Source organism: Salvelinus alpinus, chromosome 18 (assembly GCF_045679555.1).
Source record: "Salvelinus alpinus chromosome 18, SLU_Salpinus.1, whole genome shotgun sequence".
Taxonomy (NCBI): domain Eukaryota; kingdom Metazoa; phylum Chordata; class Actinopteri; order Salmoniformes; family Salmonidae; genus Salvelinus; species Salvelinus alpinus.
In genome coordinates, this window is record NC_092103.1 from 13,390,856 (window position 1) to 13,412,808 (window position 21,953).

The 21,953-nt window shown below is 40.9% G+C and overlaps 1 protein-coding gene across 4 annotated transcripts; it reads right to left on the reverse strand.

The window, feature by feature from the left end:
* Nucleotides 1–1,549: 1,549 nt before the first annotated feature.
* Nucleotides 1,550–17,080, reverse strand: LOC139543822 (leukemia inhibitory factor receptor-like). 4 transcript variants are annotated; one of them, XM_071350265.1, is made up of 22 exons: nucleotides 16,381–17,079; nucleotides 15,899–16,091; nucleotides 15,614–15,798; nucleotides 15,340–15,493; nucleotides 14,972–15,226; nucleotides 14,683–14,809; nucleotides 14,357–14,493; nucleotides 14,114–14,250; nucleotides 13,868–14,021; nucleotides 13,661–13,722; nucleotides 9,690–10,068; nucleotides 9,048–9,149; nucleotides 8,777–8,950; nucleotides 8,518–8,643; nucleotides 8,343–8,436; nucleotides 6,287–6,353; nucleotides 5,064–6,172; nucleotides 4,484–4,645; nucleotides 3,901–4,281; nucleotides 3,479–3,515; nucleotides 3,294–3,365; nucleotides 1,550–3,099 (listed from the first exon to the last, which is right to left on the reverse strand). In XM_071350265.1, the coding sequence occupies exons 2-17, from the start codon at nucleotides 15,963–15,965 to the stop codon at nucleotides 5,723–5,725; spliced, it is 2,670 nt and encodes an 889-aa protein (XP_071206366.1). In that variant the 5' UTR covers nucleotides 15,966–16,091; nucleotides 16,381–17,079; the 3' UTR covers nucleotides 1,550–3,099; nucleotides 3,294–3,365; nucleotides 3,479–3,515; nucleotides 3,901–4,281; nucleotides 4,484–4,645; nucleotides 5,064–5,722. The 4 variants fall into 4 exon arrangements, with proteins under 4 accessions (XP_071206366.1, XP_071206367.1, XP_071206368.1 ...); XM_071350266.1 differs by having other exon boundaries at nucleotides 4,484–6,169; nucleotides 16,381–17,080; XM_071350267.1 differs by having other exon boundaries at nucleotides 4,484–6,172; nucleotides 15,614–15,783.
* Nucleotides 17,081–21,953: the final 4,873 nt, after the last annotated feature.

A 21,953-nucleotide genomic window follows, 5' to 3' on the forward strand; every position in this document is an offset into this window, starting at 1 on the left:
GTTTATTTGAGATTATTCAAGTATTCACCCTTTGCCTTGATGACAGCACTGCACACCCTTGTCATTCTCCCATCCAGCCTCACGAGATAGTCACCTGGAATGCATTTCAATTAACAGGTGTGCCTTGGTAAAAATTTGAATTTGGAATTTCTTTCCTTCTTAATGCGTATGAGCCTATCAGTTGTGTTGTGACAAGGTAGGGGTGGTATACAGAAGATAGCCCTATTTGGTAAAAGACCAAGTTCATATTATGGCAAGACCAGCTCAAATAAGCAAAGAGAAACAACAATCCATCATTAGTTGAAGACATGAAGGTTAGTCAATCCGGAAAATCTTAAGAACTTTGAAAGCTTCTTCAAGTGCAATCACAAAAACCATCAAGCGCCATGATGAAACTGCCTCTCATGAGGACCGCGACAAGAAAGGCAGACCAAGAGTTACCACTGCTGCAAAGGATAAGTTCATTAGAGTTACCAGCCTCAGAAATTGCAGCCCAAATAAATACTTCACAGAGTTCAAGTAACAGACACATCTCAACATCAACTGATCAGAGGAGACTGCGTGCCTTCATGGTCGAATTGCTGCCAAGAAATCACTGCTAAAGGACACCAATAAGAAGAAGAGACTTGCTTGGGCCAAGAAACACAAACAATGGACAATAGACCGGTGGAAATCTGTCCTTGGTCTGATGAGTCCAAATTTGAGATTATTGGTTCCAACCGCCTTGTCTTTGTGAAACGCAGAGTAGGTGAACAGATGATCTCCGCATGTGTGGTTCCCACCGTGAAGCATGGAGGAGGTGTGATGGAGCTTTGCTGGTGACACTGTCTGTGATTTATTTTGAATTCAAGGCACACTTAACCAGCATGGCTACCACAGCATTCTGCAGCGATATGCCATTCCATCTGGTTTGCGCTTAGTGGGACTATCATTAGTTTTTCAACACACCTCCAGGCTGTGTAAGGGCTATTTGACCAAGGAGGAAAGTGATGGAGTGCTGCATCAGATGACCTCGCCTCCACAATCACCCGACCTCAACCCAATTGAGATGGTTAGGGATGAGTTGGACCGCAGATTGAAAGAAAAGCAGCCAACAAGTGCTCAGCATATGTGGGAACTCCTTCGAGACAGTTGGAAAAGCAGTCCTCATGAAGCTGGTTGAGAGAATGCCAAGAGTGTGCAAAGCTGCCATAAAGGCAAAGGGCGGCCACTTTGAAGAATCTAAAATCTATTCTGATTTGTTTAACACTTTTTAGTTTACTACATGATTCCATGTGTTATTTCATAGTTTTGACATCTTCTCTACCATTCCACAATGTAGAAAATAGTAAAAATAAAGAAAAACCCCTGGATGAGTAGGCGTGTCCAAACCTTCGACAGGTACCGCACATATGCAGTTTTACATGTCAAAAACAAAATATTTGTACATGGGTAAGACTGGGTTGAAATGTAGACTAGATTCATTTTCAATTTTCTTGGTCCATGTAAGTTATTTTATCATCAAGTAAAGCACATGAATACTTTTTATGAAAGGTTTGACGAGACAGTATAATAACTGATTATTTATTACATGGACAAATTATATTAAACTTTTGTTTCTTTCAGGATTGTGAATCAATACTTAAAACCTAATGATTGGTTAATGCACACAATCATGTCGGTCATTATCACATTCAAAGGCATTAAGAAAACATATAGAAAACATCTCAGCAAAACAAGCAAATGAGTGCAATATAGTGTTAATCTTTAACATTAGTGCAAATTCTAACTGAAACTGGCAGGCCGACTTGATTGTTCTTCACAAGGCATAACTAACTGTAATGTGATTATATTTACCATCATTGGTTATACCTGGATGTCTAATGAATTATAACATAGATGTATGTCATAAAGTGTATAATCAAGGTTTAATTAAAAGGCTGTTGATAGAGATGTGTAATCATGGAATAAAAGGCTATGGAATAGGAGTGAATGATAGATGGAAGTCTAAAGAGAATCCGTATTGACAGGTTTCTTAGTTGGAATATGGCAGTGGCCACCAACCCTGCTGACCTACATGGTGTACAACACTTAAATGATTCAGCTAATCAAGGTGATTCGTTGACTAGCTAAATCATGTGTCTTACTGCACCCATGAACCCATGCATATTTTGAGGCAAGGTTTTGAGCGGTCCTCAGGGACCTCCACTCTATATTATATGTAAACTTACTGGAAACCTTGTGGCACTGACTACATTCATTACACTTTTTTATTTCACGGACCCCTTGCAATTAATCCATGGACCCCTGTTTGAGAACCCCTGGTGTAATTGATATTTGTTCTTTTGTTTAGTAGTTTTCAGTTTTTAGTACACTTACAAATTATTTACTTCATGTTATTTTATTTAAAATTGCGTACTTTGTGCGACATACTTGTCCATAGCTGCTGTTTGAAGAGTTGAGACACTGACTGAAGGATATTTTGTTTGATTTATTTGGGTTTTTCATTGCTTTTAGAACTGTACTTATTTTAAGCTTTTTGTTCTTGTAAAGATATTGTATTAGATTCAGGCCAGTGGCACATATTTAATGACTATATAAATGTACCAGAAAAAGTCAACTTAAAAGGTCATTTCAATACGGAGACCAACTTTGTGATGGTTCTCAATGGAGATTCTTTTAGATGTGATCACACCATGTTCATTGTATTTATGAAAACTACACCCATACAGTGTACAGTACCATTGCCACCTACTGGCCTTTCTTGATATTGCTGGTTGTAAGTACGAATACCTGCATACATACTGGACTGGTAAGGAGCACTGCTATAACTATTATTAGTAGTAGAATTATAATGATTTAAACATTTGAACAAGTTGGGAAAACCCTTCAGTTAACTACTGTACCTATCAATTATCCAGTTGTAGGAATTATGGTTCCTCAATATACATTTAACATATTACAACGTAGGCTATGTGTTACAGCACTACTTTTGGTGTCCCCCTCAGGAATTGCTCTTGAGAAAATGTAATGTAATTGTCCCCTCCAAGGTTGATATCAGATTTTCGCCCCTGTATGACGGGGCTGGGGGTTGGCATCCTCTCTCACATCAAAACATACCTGCAGACGAGAGAAAGATGGAGAGATAGAATAAACATTTAAAAAACCCAAGGCTTAAACATGCTAACACTGTCATCATAATCATCAGGTGAAATGCAAAACTGACCTTGGATCATTAACTATGGGACTACTGAATCTCTATTTCAATGTAAAGAATCTCTTCAATAATACTTCCTGTTGACGTGACTTCTCACCTCTGATCATGCTGTGCCCTCTAAGTAGCCAGTTCAGATGCGAGAGGGGTTCACTGACACAGCTGATATAACCTAGAGGATTTAGGGAGAAGGGGAGAGAGGGATGAAGTGAAGGAGAGAGACTGTTATTGAGAAAATAAGGTAGTTAAAGAGAGTGTTCAACAGGAATCTGTGTGTGGCCTTACCTGGTGTCCACACTAAGTGGCTGCAGAGTACTTTATGCTGAAAAACATGGACAGACACACGAGGACAAAAAATATAGCGTAGTTATAGAAATAATGAATTGTCTTACTATTCTCCATGGTTGGCCCTCTTGCCTATTCTTTGAAGGTGGAAGGAGCCACAGTTATACACCTGAGCCTGCTTACTGCACAACGCAATCCATCAATCAGATTGATACATGCGTGTATGTGTGGGTTATAGGGTGTCTAATTGTTTAAACTTTTTTCAATATGGAGGACTTAAAATAGCCTGTTTTGTTTTTGTATAGACATCACACCCTTACCTAAACAGCACCATCACCTGAGAATTAGAAATTAAAGGGAGAGAAACTGGGAATTGAATAACTGCAGTTGACATAGCTAAGTAAATGGAAGAATACTCTTACTGCAATGTGGATGGCTCTTAAAAGAGCCTTTGGTTGTGCATAGTGTAGTCTATGGTGTTGCCAGGGAATAGCACCCTCTTCGAAGAAGTAGGAGGTGAAGATCTCCCGCACACGGATTGCCTCTCTTGCTGCGTTGTTGGACCCCATCCTTGAAACATCCTGCAGGGCACCAGACTTCTCCTCTGGCACACGCCAGCGAGCTGCAGATCCCCTCCGGGTCCTCGTGTCCATCCTTATGAAGTTATGCAGGACACAGGTAGCCTTCACACGCCTGAATTCCTCCAGTAGGCAGTCCCAGATGGCCCTGGTCACTCAACCTTGCAGTGCCCTACACAGTAACTGTAGGCAATCGTTTTGAAGGAAACTCCATTTACAAGGTATCTAGGAATATGGAATATAATGTATGTCATTATTAGACTTTTACATCACCAGGTCATTGTGGACTACTAAAGTATAATATCCCTTATAACAAAGCATGATAACATTGGATTGATAGATGCATGGGCACACACATGTGCATGTGTAGCATGTGACACTAACAGGATCATAACAAGGATAGCATCACAAATGAATACATTAATACCACTCGAAGCTTGATGATGAGTTGATCATTTGAATCAGCTGTGCAGTGCTAAGGCAAAAACAAAAATGTGCACTCCTTTGAGTCCCCAGGATCAGGACTGAGAACCACTGCTCTTCATTGGGAACTCTTCATCCGTAGTCAGGCGTTCAGAGCTCTCTTTATCTGAGGACAGAAAAACTCACAAGAAACAGACTTCCTTATACCCAAATTACACTGCACTGAATATTATGTTACTTTTACCTCCGTCCTCACTTCTAGGGACTGGAACTACACACAAGTACCTGCCCTATCCAGAATAACCTACTCTCTCACTTTGAAAGTTGGGGCTGCTAAAAATGATCCTTTCACCCTCCTCCATGGCATTTGGAGTTTGTTTTTTACAGTGATAAATACATCAAGATAGCGAACTAATATGAAGTTAGGTAGCTGGTGATATTTAATTCGCTTAGCCAGCTAACGTTATCTATACAGTATGTAAAGTCGTCTAGCTAGCCAACTAGCTAGCTCATTCGAGTTAGCCTGCACTGTAACAATTAATAAAAAATAAAAAACATTTTCGAAAAGTATTTACTTAACTTACTTGAATAGGTTCTCCCAGCCATGTAGATAATTGGAAACAGGGTAGCAACGTTTGTCACCAGAGCGTTTTAGACCATATTACTATTGAACTATTTACCCATTTAATAACCAGACCTTCATACAAATTTGCTATGCTGAAATCTTGACGCACAATCGAACGTGCTTCCATATGCTGCCAGAAAAAAACCGGTGTGAATTTGTGAAATAGCTAGTTAGTTGGGTGACCGCTAGCGTTTCAATCGGTGACGTCACTCGCTCTGAGACTTGAAGTAGTTGTTTCCCTAGGGCCGCGGCTTTTGTGGAGCGATGGGTAACGGTTCTTCGAGGGTGACTGTTGTCGATGTGTGCAGAAGGTCCCTGGTTGGGGCGAAGAGAGGGACGGAAGCAATACTTACTCATGCTGTATCTATTAAAACATTTCCACTGTCATCTAAATATTTCACATAAAGCAACATATCAAGTCAGCAGAGAGAAGTGCATTTAAATAAATACAAGAACATCAGTTCATTCTTTCTGTTTGATAAGCCACTTTTATTTCCAGGAGCAGTGCAATCATGGCCCAATCAAAATCTTAATTGGTCTTCTCAGCTGTGTTAGTGCTGGGCTGGAACAAAAATATGAATTGAGTGGAGCTGATGGAAATAGGGCTGCCCAGAAGCTCTACTCCTGGAGAGGAGAGCTGTCTTCTATGTGATACTGGAACTTGTAACCCCAGGAATCCGTCTCAACGGGCACATACGACATGGCGTTGTGTGGTTCAGGTTTAGGACAGGAGAAAGAGTTCATATCCGGCTCATATCCCACAGACTGTTCCATATCTAAACTAGCCTGTACTTCTAGGTTGTATGAGGGGTTCTGGATTACTGTGCCTGAGAGTTGAGAGGATGGCGATCCCATTGTGTGAGGAGAGAAGGTGAAGTGTCCTGAAGTGGTCTTGCTGAGGAGCTGGTTGTAATATCCATGCAGAGCATCAGAGTTTGTGTTGGTTAAGGCACCCTTTCCAGCATTGTTATCTAGTACAGCTTCTCCAGACTGCTCTCGGTTACACACTATATCAATCTCACTGGGTTGACATGGATCCACATAGAGGATTTGGCGGCCATTGCCCTGCTGGAAAACAAGAAAAACATTCATATCAGGATATACTCTACCTGCAGCAAGTACTGCTTTCTAGTCTAGAGTGCTTATATGCAAAAACAAGATGGAGTGGGACCGAGGACCTACCAGTGGTGTCAACCATTCCTCCTTCCATACTGGCTTTGGAATTTCAGGATACACGTTCTCTTTCACACTGTTGACATGAAGAAAATAAATGTTTGATAAAACAGTAATATGGACAGGTCCTGGAAAAAATAACAGCCAATGGAGTGGGGTGTGCACTGTCTTTGTAACAGCATTTTATGACAAACATATCATAAATATTTTCAAGAGCAGTTTGTAACATTGCAAAAATCTGAAACTGTTTGTCCAAAAATGATGCAGAAAAACTAATCCATGCTTTCGTCACTTCAAGATTAGACTGCTGTGAGACCAGGCTGTACTGAAATGCTCTACTCTCCGGCTACACTTCTGGTCATCTATGAACGTTTGAACATCTTGAAGAACAATCTTGCCTAAACGACCATGTACTCTTAGAATCTCCACCCGGCACAGCCAGAAGAGGACCTCTGAGCCTGGTTCCTCTCTAGGTTTCTTTCTAGGGTCCTTCCTTTCTAGGGAGTTTTTCCTAGCCACCGTGCTTCTATATCTGCATTGCTTCCTCTTTGGGGTTTTAATCTGAGTTTTTATACAAACGTTGTGACAACTGCCGATGTAAAAAGGGCTTTGGGTCGTTCCACCTTAAAAAGCACATCTCAGATTGTTATGAAATCGTTTCTGTTGTTAGAGACAGATAAAATTAGTATTCCTGCAACATTATTTTGTTAAAATATAATTTGATCTCCGAGAAATTGAGCTAATTGATTGCATACAAATTGCCTATTTTAATTGATAGGATTCATATATTATTCAATATAGTACCTAACATCATATTTAGACCAAACGTCTTTCTAACAATGAGATCGTCATGAGGAATCCAAAGGAACGATCAAAAGTCACCTACAAACACCCCACGCCAATCCCAACCCAACAACAGGTATATATTATCAGTTCACTATGTCTGACTAGTTGTATGGAGCTGCAGCTCTGAGTGTTGTTTCTTCATCCTATGTAATGTATTCTCAGTGAATTTGGTCATGTTTTTTCCCCCCCTGTTCAGAGAAATGAGTCATTGAAGTTGTTAGGTTTCTGTCCCATCCTATATTCTCATATTACTGTTCTGACCACTAGATGGTGCTGTTCCTATTATTAGGTGAAAAAGTTAGAAGATCCCCCCCCTCAATGTTAAAGGGAGTTCACCCAAATTACAAAATGATACTGGTTTCCTTACCCTGTAAGCAGTATATTGACAAACGTTAACAGCAAACCATGCTTTGTTTTTTTTGGGCCACTGTTTCATATGCTAACTTTTTGGCATTTGTGGCACAAATCCAATGCAAGTAAATGGTACCTATATTAGCATTTTCACACTTCAAATCATCCTAAAGTATCTAAAAATGTATTGTGTAACTCAGTGATGTTACCTATAGATGGGGGGGGGGGTTGGTTGGTTCTTAAAAATACAATAAATAAATAAAAAAATCACCTAATAGCAGGAATAGCACCCTCTACTAGTCAGAACCCGGTAATATCAGAATATAGGATGGGACAGAAACCTAACAACTTCAATGACTAATTTCTCTGAACAGGGGGAAAAAAACATTACCAAATTCCCTGAGAATATATTACATAGGATGAATAAACAATACTCAGAGCTGCAGCTCCATACTACTAGTCAGACATAGTGAACTGATACTGTATACTCATTGTTGGGATGGGTTGGGATTGGTGTGGGGTGTGCAGGGTCCATAGGTGGCTTTTGACCATTCATTGTTAGAAAAAAAGCTTGGTCCAAATCAGATGTTAGGTTCTATATTTATTAAATATTATATGAATCCTATAAATTAAAATGACCAATTTAGGTGCAATCAATTAGCTTAATTTCACAGATATGTAATTATATTTGAACAAAATAATGTTGCACAAATGCTAATCTTATCTGTTTCTAACTACAGAAACAATTTCAGAACAATCTGAGATGGTGGGTGTCTTGGCTTTCTGAAATGACATGGAACAACCCACTTTATAAAATACATTTGATTGATTGATTGATTGATTGACATGACAGTAAACATGTTCCTACCATTTCCAGTTTCTGTAGCATAAGATGGTGACCAGAGTGAGGAGACAGGCAGCTGAACCCAGGGAAATGATAATCACTGGGATCAACTGATCAGCTGTGGAATGAAGTCAGAAAGTTACAGCTTTTTACAAAGCAGCAGCAATAAAAATACACAACTGAATAGGTCAGGACATACTCTGCGGGTTCATCTGGAGGAAGACTGGTGAAGAGTCTCCGCCCTCCCCTACTGATGTGAGGGCCTTCACTATGAATCTGTAGGAGCTGACAGGTATGCCTGTCAGATTCTTGGCCCCAGGCTCATCTGGCCATCATAGCAGGCAATGATTCAAAAAGAAGAAAGTAAGGAGAGAAAAAAAGAAAGCAGCAAGATATGATTACATTTAATCAATTTGTCTCCGAATACTGTAAATCTTCTCTGGACATGTGTTTCATACCTGTAGTGACATTGAAAATTCTCATGCTGGAAGGATGGGAAGTATCAAAGTAGTATATGATGTAACCATGAATGAATGCCGTCTGATTCTCAGGGGGAATACCAGTCCAGGAGATCAGAACCGTGTCCGAACCATGCTGTTCTGCAGCCAACTTCTGAATCTGTCCTTTTGGAACTATGTAGCAAAGATAGAGATGGATGGTCAAATACTATAGCAAGAGGAAAGAGAATGAAGAATTCTGGATTTATAAGTCAGAAGAGTGGATACTTACGGCACTCTTTTACATAGCCCTCCCTTCTCTCCCATAGCTCTGGAGCCCCTGGAGTACAGGCAAAGATGGAGAGTGTGTACCTCACCCCCTCTTCAAAGCTAGCTGGGTGTGAGAAACCGCAACAAGGGCATGAAGGTATACATATTCTTCACGAACCAAACTCCAAAGGTATTACAATAACTATTAAAAAGCATTTACCTTGTGACATGGTGTTTGAGCAATTTCAGCCTGACCTGGTTTCCAATACTATTTCAAATATCTCAATTACTTTCACATACATTTCGAAGTAAGTATTCAGATATTTTTTATTATAAAAGACAAGTAGTTGAATATTGGAATGTATCTGGAAATACACAAATATACTGACACAAAAAAAAACACTCCCATGCATTTAACCCAGGTATTAGAAAATAGTATTTAAAATAAGTACTTGAAAACACTTTCAAATAGTAGGCTATTTAATGGACATAATTTCAAAATACTTTCAAATACTGCCAGTAGAAGTAGCGGATTCGGGAGACATTATTTGAAAATACTCAACTACACAGGAAATAAGTATTTAAATAACAAAAAATCTAATACATGTGTTTGAACCCAGATCTCATTTCAACACACTATCCCCTTACTGAGATGGCATCTTACCTGATTGGATTCTGGCCCTGGTTATACCAGCTGGTACCTTAACCCACTCCACTCTGCATTTAGTATGTGTGGGACACCAGTCCACCACGTAGCCACAGCTAGCATTGGGGCTAGCGGACCAGGATAGGTTAAACCCACCATCACTGCCAACAATTTTCATGGAGCTTTTACTTCTGTGAGGAAGCCTGGGAATAATGATGATCGAGGGAAGGGAGCTGCCAGCAGAGTTTTTGGCTGTAACTGTGACCCTATGCCCCTCATCGGTGGATCGATCACTGATGAGAAGGTCATTCTGAGGTGGATGGACAATTGTCTCCTGCCTTCCCCAGGTCACCTCATAGTCCTTGATCTGCCCATGACTCTGATTCACTGTAAGGGGCTAAAGAGAAAGGGATGAATATCATAATCTATTTGATATAATTCATACAGTGGGCTCCAAAATTACTGGCACCCCTGACTGGCAATGCACAAACAATACTTTAAACAATATAATTATAGAGATAAACTCAAAATACCAACATGTGAGAAATACTGTACTTTATTAATGTTTCAATGGAACCAACCAAAATCATTCAATTATTTAATACAAAATACATTTCACCAAAATCAAGGTTTCATAATTATTGGCACTCCTCATTTAGTACTTAGTGCAACCACCTCTGGCAAGGATAACAGCATGGAGTCTTTTCGTGTAATGTTTGACAAGGTTAAGGAACACATTTGGAGGGATTTTGGACCATTCCTCTATGCAGATCCTTTCAAGATCCTTCACATTCTTGGGTTTGCGCTTATCAACTGCCCTCTTCCACTCAGCCCACAGGTTTTCGATTTGATTGAGGTCCGGCGACTGAGATGGCCATGGCAGAACATTGATTTTGTTGTCACAGAACCATTTCTGTGTGGATCTTGAGGAATGTTTCGGGTCATTGTCTTGTTGGAAAGTCTACTTACGGCCAAGTCCCAGCCTTCTGGCAGAGGCAACCAGATTGTTGCCTCTGCCAGGCCGGTTCCCCTCTCTCCACTGGGATTCTCTGCCTCTAACCCTGTTACAGGGGCTGAGTCACTGGCTTGCTGGTGCTCTTTCATGCCGTCCCTAGGAGGGGTGCGTCACTTGAGTGGGTTGAGTTACTGACGTGATCTTCCTGTCTGGGTTGGCGCCCCCCCTTGGTTTGTGCTGTGGTGGAGACCTTTGTGGGCTATACTCGGCCTTGTCTCAGGATTGTAAGTTGGTGGTTGAGGATTTCCCTCTAGTGGTGCGGGGGCTGTGCTTTGGCAAAGTGGGTGGGGTTATATCCTTCCTATTTGGCCCTGTCCGGGGGTTTCTTCGGATGGGGCCACAGTGTCTCCTGACCGCTCCTGTCTCAGCCTCCAGTATTTATGCTGCAGTAGTTTGTGTCGGGGGGCTAGGGTCAGTTGGTTACCTGGAGTACTTCTCCTGTCTTATCCAGTGTCCTGTGTGAATTTAAGTATGCTCTCTCTAATTCTCTCGTTCTCTCTTTCTCTCTGAGAACCTGAGCCCTAGGACCATACGTCAGGACTACCGGGCATGATGACACCTTGCTGTCCCCAGTCCGCCTGGCCTTGCTGCTATTCCAGTTTCAACTGTTCTGCCTGTGGTTACGGAACCCCTACCTGTCCCAGACCTGCTGTTTTCAACTCTTAATGATCGGCTATGAAAAGCCAACTGAGATTTATTCCTGATTATTATTTGACCATGCTTGTCATTTATGAACATTTTGAAAATCTTGGCTCTCTCTAATTTTCTCCTTCTCTCTTTCTTTCTCTCGGAGGACCTGAGCCCTAGGACCATACGTCGGGACTACCGGCCGTGGTGACTCCTTGCTGTCCCCAGTCCGCCTGGCCTTGCTGCTATTCCAGTTTCAACTGTTCTGCCTGCGGTTATGGAACCCCTACCTGTCCCAGACCTGCTGTTTTCAACTCTTAATGATCGGCTATGAAAAGCCAACAGATTTATTCCTGATTATTATTTGACCATGCTTGTCATTTATGGAAATTTTGAAAATCTTGGCTCCCTCTAATTTTCTCCTTCTCTCTTTCTTTCTCTCGGAGGACCTGGGCCCTAGGACCATGCGTCGGGACTGCCGCCCGTGGTGACTCCTTGCTGTCCCCAGTCCGCCTGGCCTTGCTGCTATTCCAGTTTCAGCTGTTCTGCCTGCGGTTATGGAACCGCCACCTGTCCCAGACCTGTTGTTTTTCAACTCTTGATGATCGGCTATGAAAAGCCAACTGAAAATTATTCATGATTATTATTTGACCATGCTTGTCACTTATGAACATTTTTGAACATCTTGGCATAGTTCTGTTATAATCTCCACCCGGCACAGCCAGAAGAGGACTGGCCACCCCTCAGCCTGGTTCCTCTCTAGGTTTCTTCCTAGGTTTTGGCCTTTCTAGGGAGTTTTTCCTAGCCACCGTGCTTCTACACCTGCATTACTAGCTGTTTGGGGTTTTAGGCTGGGTGTCTGTACAGCACTTCGAGATATTAGCTGATGTACGAAGGGCTATATAAAATAAAATTGATTAAAATAAAATTAAAATTGATTGTCAGCCAAAATTGCCTGATACTTAGTAGAATTCATTATGCCATCAATCTTAACCAGTGCCCCATGACCTCTGGAATTAAAACAGCCCCAAAACATCACTGACCCCCCTCCATATTTCACTGTGGGTATGAGGTGCCTCTCCTTGTATGCATCTCTGTTTCGACACCAAACATGCCGATGCTGTATCTGACCAAAACGTTCAATTTTGGTCTCATCTGACCAGAGCACCTTCTTCCAGTCATAATTTAAATAACGTTTGGCAAACTCCAAGCGCTTGCATCTGTGTCTTGGGGTCAGAAAGGGCTTTCTTCTGGCAACCCTTCCAAAGAGCCTGTGGTTGTGGAGGTGGCGTCTGATGGTGCTTTTTGAAACCTGGTGACCCCAAGACGCCACCAAGGCCTGCAATTCTTTCACAGTGATTCTTGGGGATTTTGTTGCTTCTCTCACCATCCTCCTCCCTATCCTGGGGGGCAAAATGCATTTGCGTCCTCTACCCTTGAGGTTTTCAACTGTTCCATATCTTTTGAATTTTCTAATAATTGCCCTGATAGTGCTCAGTGGTATATTCAATCATTTGTGGATCTTCTTGTAGCCATTACCAGATTTATGAAGGTCTACGACCATCTGTCTCTTTTGAACTGCTAGTTCTTTTGTTTTCTTCATGGTGTTGGATGACAGCGGGATATTGCAGGTGTGTTACCTCATTTTTATACCCTAGTGAAACAGGAAGTGATGTAATGGCTCAATATAGTTCCTTAAAACTTAGATAAACTTAAATAAGTGGAATTTAATTAGTGATTTAATTTTGGTAGATGTTATTTCCAGTAATCTTTAAGGGTACCATTAATTGTAAAACCTTGATTTGGAGGACATTGAATTTTAATTAAATCAATAAATTATTTTGGTTGGTTCCATTGAAACATTAATAAAGTACAGTATTTCTCACATGTTGGTATTTTGAGTTTATCTCTATAATTATATTGTTTATATTTGTTTAAGCATTGTTTGTGTATTGCCAGTCAGGGGTGCAAGTAATTTTAGAGCCCACTGTATCTAATTAAAGTCTTGATTATCAGCCCAGTCCCCTAATGTGCTATACTTAAACAATAAGGCCCGAGGGGGTGTGGTATATGGCCAATATACCACGACTAAGGGCTGTTCTTAGGCACAATGCAAAGCGGAGTGTCTGGATACAGCCTTTAGCCGTGGTATATTGACCATATACCACAAACTCCAAGGTGCCTTATTGCTATTATAAACTGATTACCAACGTAAAAATAAATGTTTTGTTATACCCGTGGCTGTCAGCCAGTCAGCATTCAGGCCATGAACCACCCAGTTTATAATGTAGTATGACCAATATCACATAATGTATACTATAGAGTGTACACAATCTTCAAAACTTACTTTCCATAGTATAATGGTTTGGTTCCCTTCAATCTGCATCCATACATCTAACGCTTCAGGAACTGGGGACAAAAAAACACACAATGACATAAAAATGGTATGTAATCAAATACAATCCACACATACGGTGTGTGTTTGAACTGTCTTCCTTTTTACCCGTATTTAAAAAGGTGTGTCCATGTAGCTGCATATGGATTGGATACTCACTGTCCTCTTCGGTTTTGAAGGTGCTACCTTCGCTCCAGTCGCCCCATTTCCAGAAATGCTGTTTCAATCCACAACACACCTGCACTGTGTATGTCTGGGCAGGTGCTAGGCCATGTAAAACTACTGACCTAAGACCTATGCCAGAATAGTTCCTCTGTGAATAGAATGTAAATGGGCTTAGCATTAGTATTGCCTAGTTAATAACTCTATTGTCCATTGTATTGTAGGTGTCCTACTGTAACTTACCATGTCTATGTGCCCACTATGGTTCAGCTGTACTTGGCAAACCATTAATAGTATATGGTACTGCGGTCTTTCCCACTGCCACTGAACACTGGCATTCACACCTGAAGCCACCACTTCCATGGGAGCTAGTAAACGCACTGGAAGGTAGAACCTCAACATTCAATGGCCTTGTAAATCAATATACTAAGAGTAAGGAATAGATTCATATGCAGTGTGTGAGGAGCTGCTATCACACTACTGTACCTCTTTTCTTCAGATCTGCTGTGTCTCTGAGCTCCAGTGTGCCGAGCGGGTTTCTGGCAGTCAATGTCCAATTCCTCTCCCCCTGATCCACTCGTACTGTTTGGTAGCAGTTTGAGACTGTTCTGTTTGGACAAGCTCTGAAGAATACATGGACAGAGAATGTCACCTCCAGTGATTATTACACAATAATACTAACAATATCATGGCCTGGGTAGTACTCTAGCCTGATAAAGACAGCTTGCTGTTGAACTGTTGGTGAATAAATTATTGCATTGGAGCTACTAGAGTGTGTGGCTTTTCCTTTTTGTTATAGTACTGTACTGTACCTTCCATTCAGGTGATAACGAGTCATCCTCTGTTTAGTCAGGTTGGTGGCCCTCCCTGTGTCCCAGTGACACTCCACTGACTCCAGGTCCCGGGTCTCACACACAAGGTTCCTGTCCCCAGGGGGGTCTGGGGGGGGTGAATTATAAGATCTATATGTTTGAACACATCCCATATCCATTATGATTACATTCAAATGATGCTGTAAACTGTACAGTATGGCAAGGAACTACAGAGCTGTTTAGCTGCTTAGATTGGTAAGAGGGAGGCTTACAAGAAGTTTATACTTACATCCCACGTAAACACAGGTGCCATACAGAGGTGAATTACAATAGACATTGATGCAACTGGGCGGAGAGGGAGACTGCATATGCACAACCATGGCATAACTCTGGTCAATGATGTGGGTGGTGTTCATTAGAATGTTGTTGTATTTCATGTATTCAAGTCTCTGCCCTGGCCCAAGAATACAGCAGAAAGTAAAGTTGCTATCGACTTGAACCACGCTGCTTCTTGGGAAAACCTGTGGATGTGATGAGGCACTCCCTGCAGAAAGGTTACGGATGTGAACGAACAGCATTGTTTGTGTGTACTGTGTGTGTGTGTGTGTATACTTGCCTGCGTGTGATTATGCGTTAATTGTAATAAAAAACACCAACCAGTGATGGTCTGTAGGGGGCTCCATTGACTGGTGTAGTTCTGGTATCGGGAGCGGAGCCTGACTGAGCGGGAGGTGCACTCTAGGGGTAAAGCCGAGGTCCAACTCCAGTGGTATTTCCTGCTGGCGAGGGTTGGTCTCACATCCACAGCTTCCTGAGGACATCAACACCCACAACCAGCCACTCATACTTCTATATAGTAACCTTGGAATTGTGTCCGGTGGTAATAAGGTCCATAGTAGTAATGTGCATAATTGATTTGGAAAACACTCACACTGTGTACTTCAGTCATATTGACTGTTAAGAGAACCTCCACATCATAAATCAGTTTGCCCGGTACTCTGGAGGAAGATGGGTCATCTTCCCATGTTACAGATATCCTCTGGTCTTTTAGGTCATATTCCACACTCACATTCTGAGGTCCAGAAAGCTGGACACCTGGAGCTACATAGGTATAGCCTGTTACAGTATGCATGATGAAAATGCAATTCAACATCACATACTGTACAGTTCTGTATCAGTCAAAAATATTGATACAATTATAAAGTTTTGGACTTACCATCTTGACCATTTTGTTCTTGGAGGCTTGAGAGGAACAGTGAAGCCCATAGCAGGAAAACCAACATGATGTTACTCCCATAAAATATGCTGTGGTGAGGTGTTGGTTTAAAGTCAGCCTCCGTAGTTTCTGGTCGGGATAGTTGTTGGATAGACTGGTTGGTTGTTTAGCAACAAAACCAACGCGTGTGCAACTATGGGGAAAAACAGACGGGGTTGGCTTAGATTGTTGACAACAAGTAAACTTTTCGTCTCCAATGTTTATTGAAAACATAATTACATTTGCACAATGAGCACTTATTTGTTAATGATTTATGTATTATTATTATTTTTACACTGAGCACTTGTCTCTCAAATACATCCTTAGTTGTTGGCTAGCTAGCTAGCTAGCAATAATGGAATTGACATTCAATCAGTCAAAACACCTCAAAACAAGACATGGTATCAAGAACAAGCTGAAACTAGCTAAAACGAGTCACTTACAATTCCCCACATGGTTGTTGGTAGCTATCTGGCCATCCAGAATCACAACTCACAGACTGTTCTGCCCCATTGAAGCGAACGCTTCGTTTTCGTAACGTTGTCAGCTAACCCACGAGTTTGTATCCTCAGAAAAAAATATTCAAGTGTGGTTCCTTTAGGCTGGCCAACGTGCTGTACTACAAAGACACAACTTGGCAAAGCGTTGGGAACTGGAGGAGTTGTTAGGGGAGGTTTTTCTTGTAAAAGCAATGTGGGAAAAATATAAAAAGTTTGGCACATTGACATTTTTCTCCAGGCTGACGTTTTTCTTGCTAAATCGTTTAGTAGAAACATGATACAATACAGGAAATCCTATCGGTCATGAAAGTCATAGGACCAGACTACTTTTTAGACATAAAGAGAAGTAAGAGAAAGCGACACCCCTCTCATCGGCTGACAGATTGCTATAACATATGTGATTAGCCGATACGTAAATTACTTAACCGAGGTAAAGACAAGTTTCAAGTTGGATATTCGCGCTTTCAAACCACTTGAACCAGACTCCAAATAAGTGTCATGATGTTGGAAAAATTGCGCACAACATTGCACAGGTCTTATATTCCCGATTTGGACATTAATTCGCTTTCCAAAGCTAATAAACATGTGGAAATGTGAGCAGCATTTTGTATTCCTAGTTGAATTCGGTAGGGAGCGTAAACAAAGAACAACGTTTTTTTACATTCGAATTTCAATAGCTCCTTGGTCATGTGACCTACTGACTTCAAACAAGGTTCGGAATGTCCACTCAATGGGCCTCTACACATTGCACACCCTTTAGTTTGTCCATTTTCATCGCACAAGATTTTACATGCATTTTTCTTTTTCTAATAGTTCCTTGGTCATGTGACCTACTCACTTCAAACAAGGTTCAGAATGTACACTGACTACCCTTCTATATTGCACACTCTTGTTTATGTACTGTAAAATCACGCAGTGTAATGTACATTTTTCATAGTTTTAAATTGCAATAGCTCCTTGGTCATGTCAATTACACACCTAAGAAGCGTGCAGTGGATATACACCCATAATGCATAACCTCTAGGAACCACCGTTGGCATGCAAAACATTCAATCTAAAACAAAACAAAGCGTAACACGTTATAAATAATATCAAATATCAATGCAGTATGACAAATTAGCCATCCATTGTGTTATATCATAAATTGTCTTACATCTTACTAACCCAGTCAGTCTTTGGGCCACATCCAGGTTCTTTATCAGTGGCACACATGAAGCAGTTGTTGGTTTGTTGAACTCTGAAATCATAGGCATGAACTGAACATATGGCTGTCCCACAAAACTACATACAAATAAAGAATTGACATTTACTTTGAATTAAATGTCATTACATACCAGACATTTTTAGTATATCCTCAGCCATTTCTTTTCACAGTTGCTCCATGTGTTTTTGTGAAGGTTCTATGTCAATTTGGGAGGGGGATGTTGGGGAAGTTCTGTGCAACTTCCTTGGCCATCTACACCAAAAAATAAAATAGAGTTTTTGACCTAATTGTCACATAACAGCTAACCATTCATTATTGAAAATATAACTATCAAACCTGCATTACAAAGACCCCGCAGCTGAAGGTGTCTTGCTGCATGGTGTGAGTTATTTCCCCTCCTTTCCACTTTATGTCCACCCAGTCGTCTTTTCCATGGCAGGATCTTCTCATTTTGAAGTATTCAGTTTTTAATGTAAATGTAACAGTATAACTTTAGTACGTCCCCTCGCCCCGACCTCGGACGCGAACCAGGGACCCTCTGCACACATCAACAACAGTCACCCACGAAGCACCGTTACCCATCGCTCCACAAAAGCCGCGGCCCTTGCAGAGCAAGGGGAAACACTACTTCTAGGTTTCAGAGCAAGTGACGTAACTGATTGAAACGCTATTAGCGCGTACCCGCTAACTAGCTAGCCATTTCACATCCGTTACATAAACATAATGGAATTCTGATTAGTTATAGGCAAATTAATACACAGGCCAAAATTATATGCAGTTTTCCTTATCACTATGATCTAGTAGAGGTAATTTCCTTTATGCCCCATTCTACACACAGCCTAAATTATAGGCACTGAACCATTTACAGGACAATAATAAAAGTAGCATATAAGATCCAACCCTATCACAGAGTGAATAAATGTAGAGCGTTTGTAGACTTTAAGAAAAAAATATGAAGTGACAGTTTCATCAGTACGTGCTGAAAGAAAGTCATATAACATTGATCACAGATGACAGTGCCCACCAAATCTATGACAATAAAGAATGAATTGTAAGCTCCAAAATGTGTTAAAGTGTGTTTGTCAAAATAATATCTGAAAATGTCAGTTGTTGAACATAATACTTATATTTGCAATAGCAATTTATGATATATGCAGTTGAGGAATATTCCATGTACCAACTCTACATGTAGGACGGACATAAGACATTCCCACATATAGTAGACACATACATAGAGGCATTTTTCAGCTATGATTTTACCACTCAGAATCCAGAATGGATAGGACAATGGGGCCAGCACAGGACGTAATACACCCTTACAATAATCTACTTTTTGATCTTCTTGACTTCTTATCTGGTAAACTGCTACTATGTGTCAAGAAAAGAGCCCTAATTAGGGGTTAGTGTACTCCAGTAAAAAAGGGCTGGTTTAGATTAAAAACTATTGCCCTGTGTCCCCGTTCATAGGGGCATGAGAGACTAGTCAGTGTTAGAATTGAGTTGGCACTTTATTGGCCCAAACACCCACAGACTCACAAGGTTGAGGTTACTCATGGATAGTAATTAGTAATATTTTTTTTGTTGCATTGATGCAGTGTGTCTTCTAACTGTCGAAGAATAGGATCCAAAGTGTCAGGTAATATTTGTTCCCATAAAAGAGGATGTCTCTCCTCATACCTCTGGCACTTTAGTCAGACTGCCAGACTGTGTAAAAACTTTATGATGGGGCTGGCAACGGAGTTCCCATTGACTAAATACCACAGAGCCAATCAGGAGAGAATACACAGGTCACCTGCAGCAGGTCAAGCAAGTTAATGTTTTTGACAGCTTACTTAACATCTACTGATTTAGAACCACCAGAGTTACCACAAGTCAGCACAAAGACAACAGGAGTACTGCCTCCACTATTCCAGCACCATTTCAACTTAAAAATGTAAACAGCATCAAATCAACAATACACTAAAAACAAACTTAGATACCAATAACAATTTAGTTCCATCAATGTTGCTAAATATCATGTGACTGTCCATGGTACTGATTTCTGTGTAAAACTGACTCTCCCTACTTGTAGACTAGTTGAAAGCCAATGCTATCCTTCTCTCATGTTTGCACAACAGTCTATGGCTCTGTCATACAGTACACTTTTAGTTCTTGTTGTAATAAGCTAGTTGCAAGCATTTTAGCGAGGTAGCCTAAGTTCCTCGCATGGGCTACAATGAACTAGTTAACGTGAGCCTACTAGGCTACATATTGAACTTTAATCGTCTCAGGTCAGTGGCACAACATATTCATTTATGGTTAGATCAGAATCGACGTCATCACAGGCCTGTACAGAGAATTAAGTCCAAATCTCCATCCATGGCTTAGGAAAGGGATTGATTTAGCAAGCTAGCTACTGCAGGACATCAACGTAAGCTGACCAGAAACAGACATTTATTTCAGAAAATGACATTTTGCTGCACCAAGGACAACCCACAGTTGAGCTCAGCACATCGCTGATTGGCAAAAACAAATTATGAAGGGAGGCCAAATTCTTGCTGACATCAATCATACGCTATGGCGGTAAAATGTTATACTCTTTTGGTTCAAGCAGCATCAGATACATGGGCTACACATACTGAGACAGAGGGGCACTGTTTCCTCGCTCAATGATTTCTCCGGTGAGGTTCAGCCACTTGCGAATTGATGGAAAATTATGAACACAGATGAAAGATTAATTTGATCTTTTTTTATTGGTCATATAATTGGGGAAGCCTGGCTTCCCTTGGCATCCGTAAGCTATATTTCTTCAATGTTTATTGAAAACAAATACATTGACCACTTTTCTCTCAAATAGATCATTACAGTTGGTTAGCTAGTGAATTTTAGCAATATTATCATTGACATGAAATCAGTCAAAACACTGTTGTGGGGAAAAAGTACCCAATTGAATTGAGTAAAATTAATGATATTAAGCAAAGCAGACAGCACCATTGTCTTGTTTTAAAAATGTACGGATATCCAGGGGCCCATTCCAACACTCAGATTATTTCCAAAAGATGCATTTGTGTTTAGTGAGTCCGCCAGGCCAGAGGCAGTAAGGATGACCGTGTGTGAATTGTACAAGATTTAGTTGAGGCTTCCATTAAATAGAGCAGGGGGGTGTAAAGCCGAAACGCAAATGTTTTTCCATCAGCAGACTATGATACTGTCACACCCTGATCTGTTTCACCTGTCTTTGTGCTTGTCTCCACCCCCTCCAGGTGTTGCCCATCTGCCCCATTATCCCCTGTGTATTTATACCTGTTTTCTGTCTGTTACCAGTTCGTCTTGTCTTACCAGCGTGCTTTCCTGTGTTCCTGTTAAGTTCTGTTTCCGAGTTTTTCACGGTTCTGACCGTTCTGCCTGCCCTGACCCCGAGCCTGCCTGCCGTCATGTACCTGCCTGACTCTGACCTGATTACAAACCTGAGCCTGCCTGCCGTCCTGTACCTGCGTGATAGATCATGTCAAAAGCTGCATTGAAGTCAAACAAAAGTCTACTATAGTGCCTTGTTGCAAACAGGATGCATGTTATTTATTAGGTTAGTATTGTGGAGTAACTACAATGTTGAGCCATCCTCAGTTTTCTCCTATCACAGCCATTAAACTCAAACTGTTTTTAAAGTCACCATTGGCCACATGGTGAAATCCCTCAGTGGTTTCCTTCCTCTCCGGCAACTAAGTTAGGAAGGACGCCTGTATCTCTTTGTAGTGATTGGGTGCATTGATACACCATCCAAAGTGTAATTAATAACTAACCCATGCTCAAAGAGATATTGAAGGTCTGTTTTTTTTTCTACCAATAGGTGCCCTTATGTGCGAGGCATTGTAAAACCTCCGAGGGACCTCACAAACAATTGTATGTGTGGGGTACAGAGATGAGGCAGTCATTAAAGAATTGTGAGACACTATTGCACACAGTCCATGCAACTTGTGACTTACTTGTTAAGCACATTTTACTCCTGAACTTATTTAGGCATGCCATAAATGGGTTGAATACTTATTGACTCAATACATTTAAGCTTTACATTATTAATTTTTACAAATTCGAGAAACATAATTCCTCTGACATTATGGCGTATTATTGTGTGTTGGCCAATGACAACAAATCTAAATGTTAAATTCAGGCTGTAACACAACAAAATGGTAAGTCGAGGGGTGTGAATAATTTCTCATGGTATTGTAGTTCTAATTGTACCCTAATTACATTTTGTGTGATTATGAAAGCTTTTGAGGATTTCAGAAATATATCATGTGTTGTACTATGTTGGATAGTTGTTGAAAGATGTTAC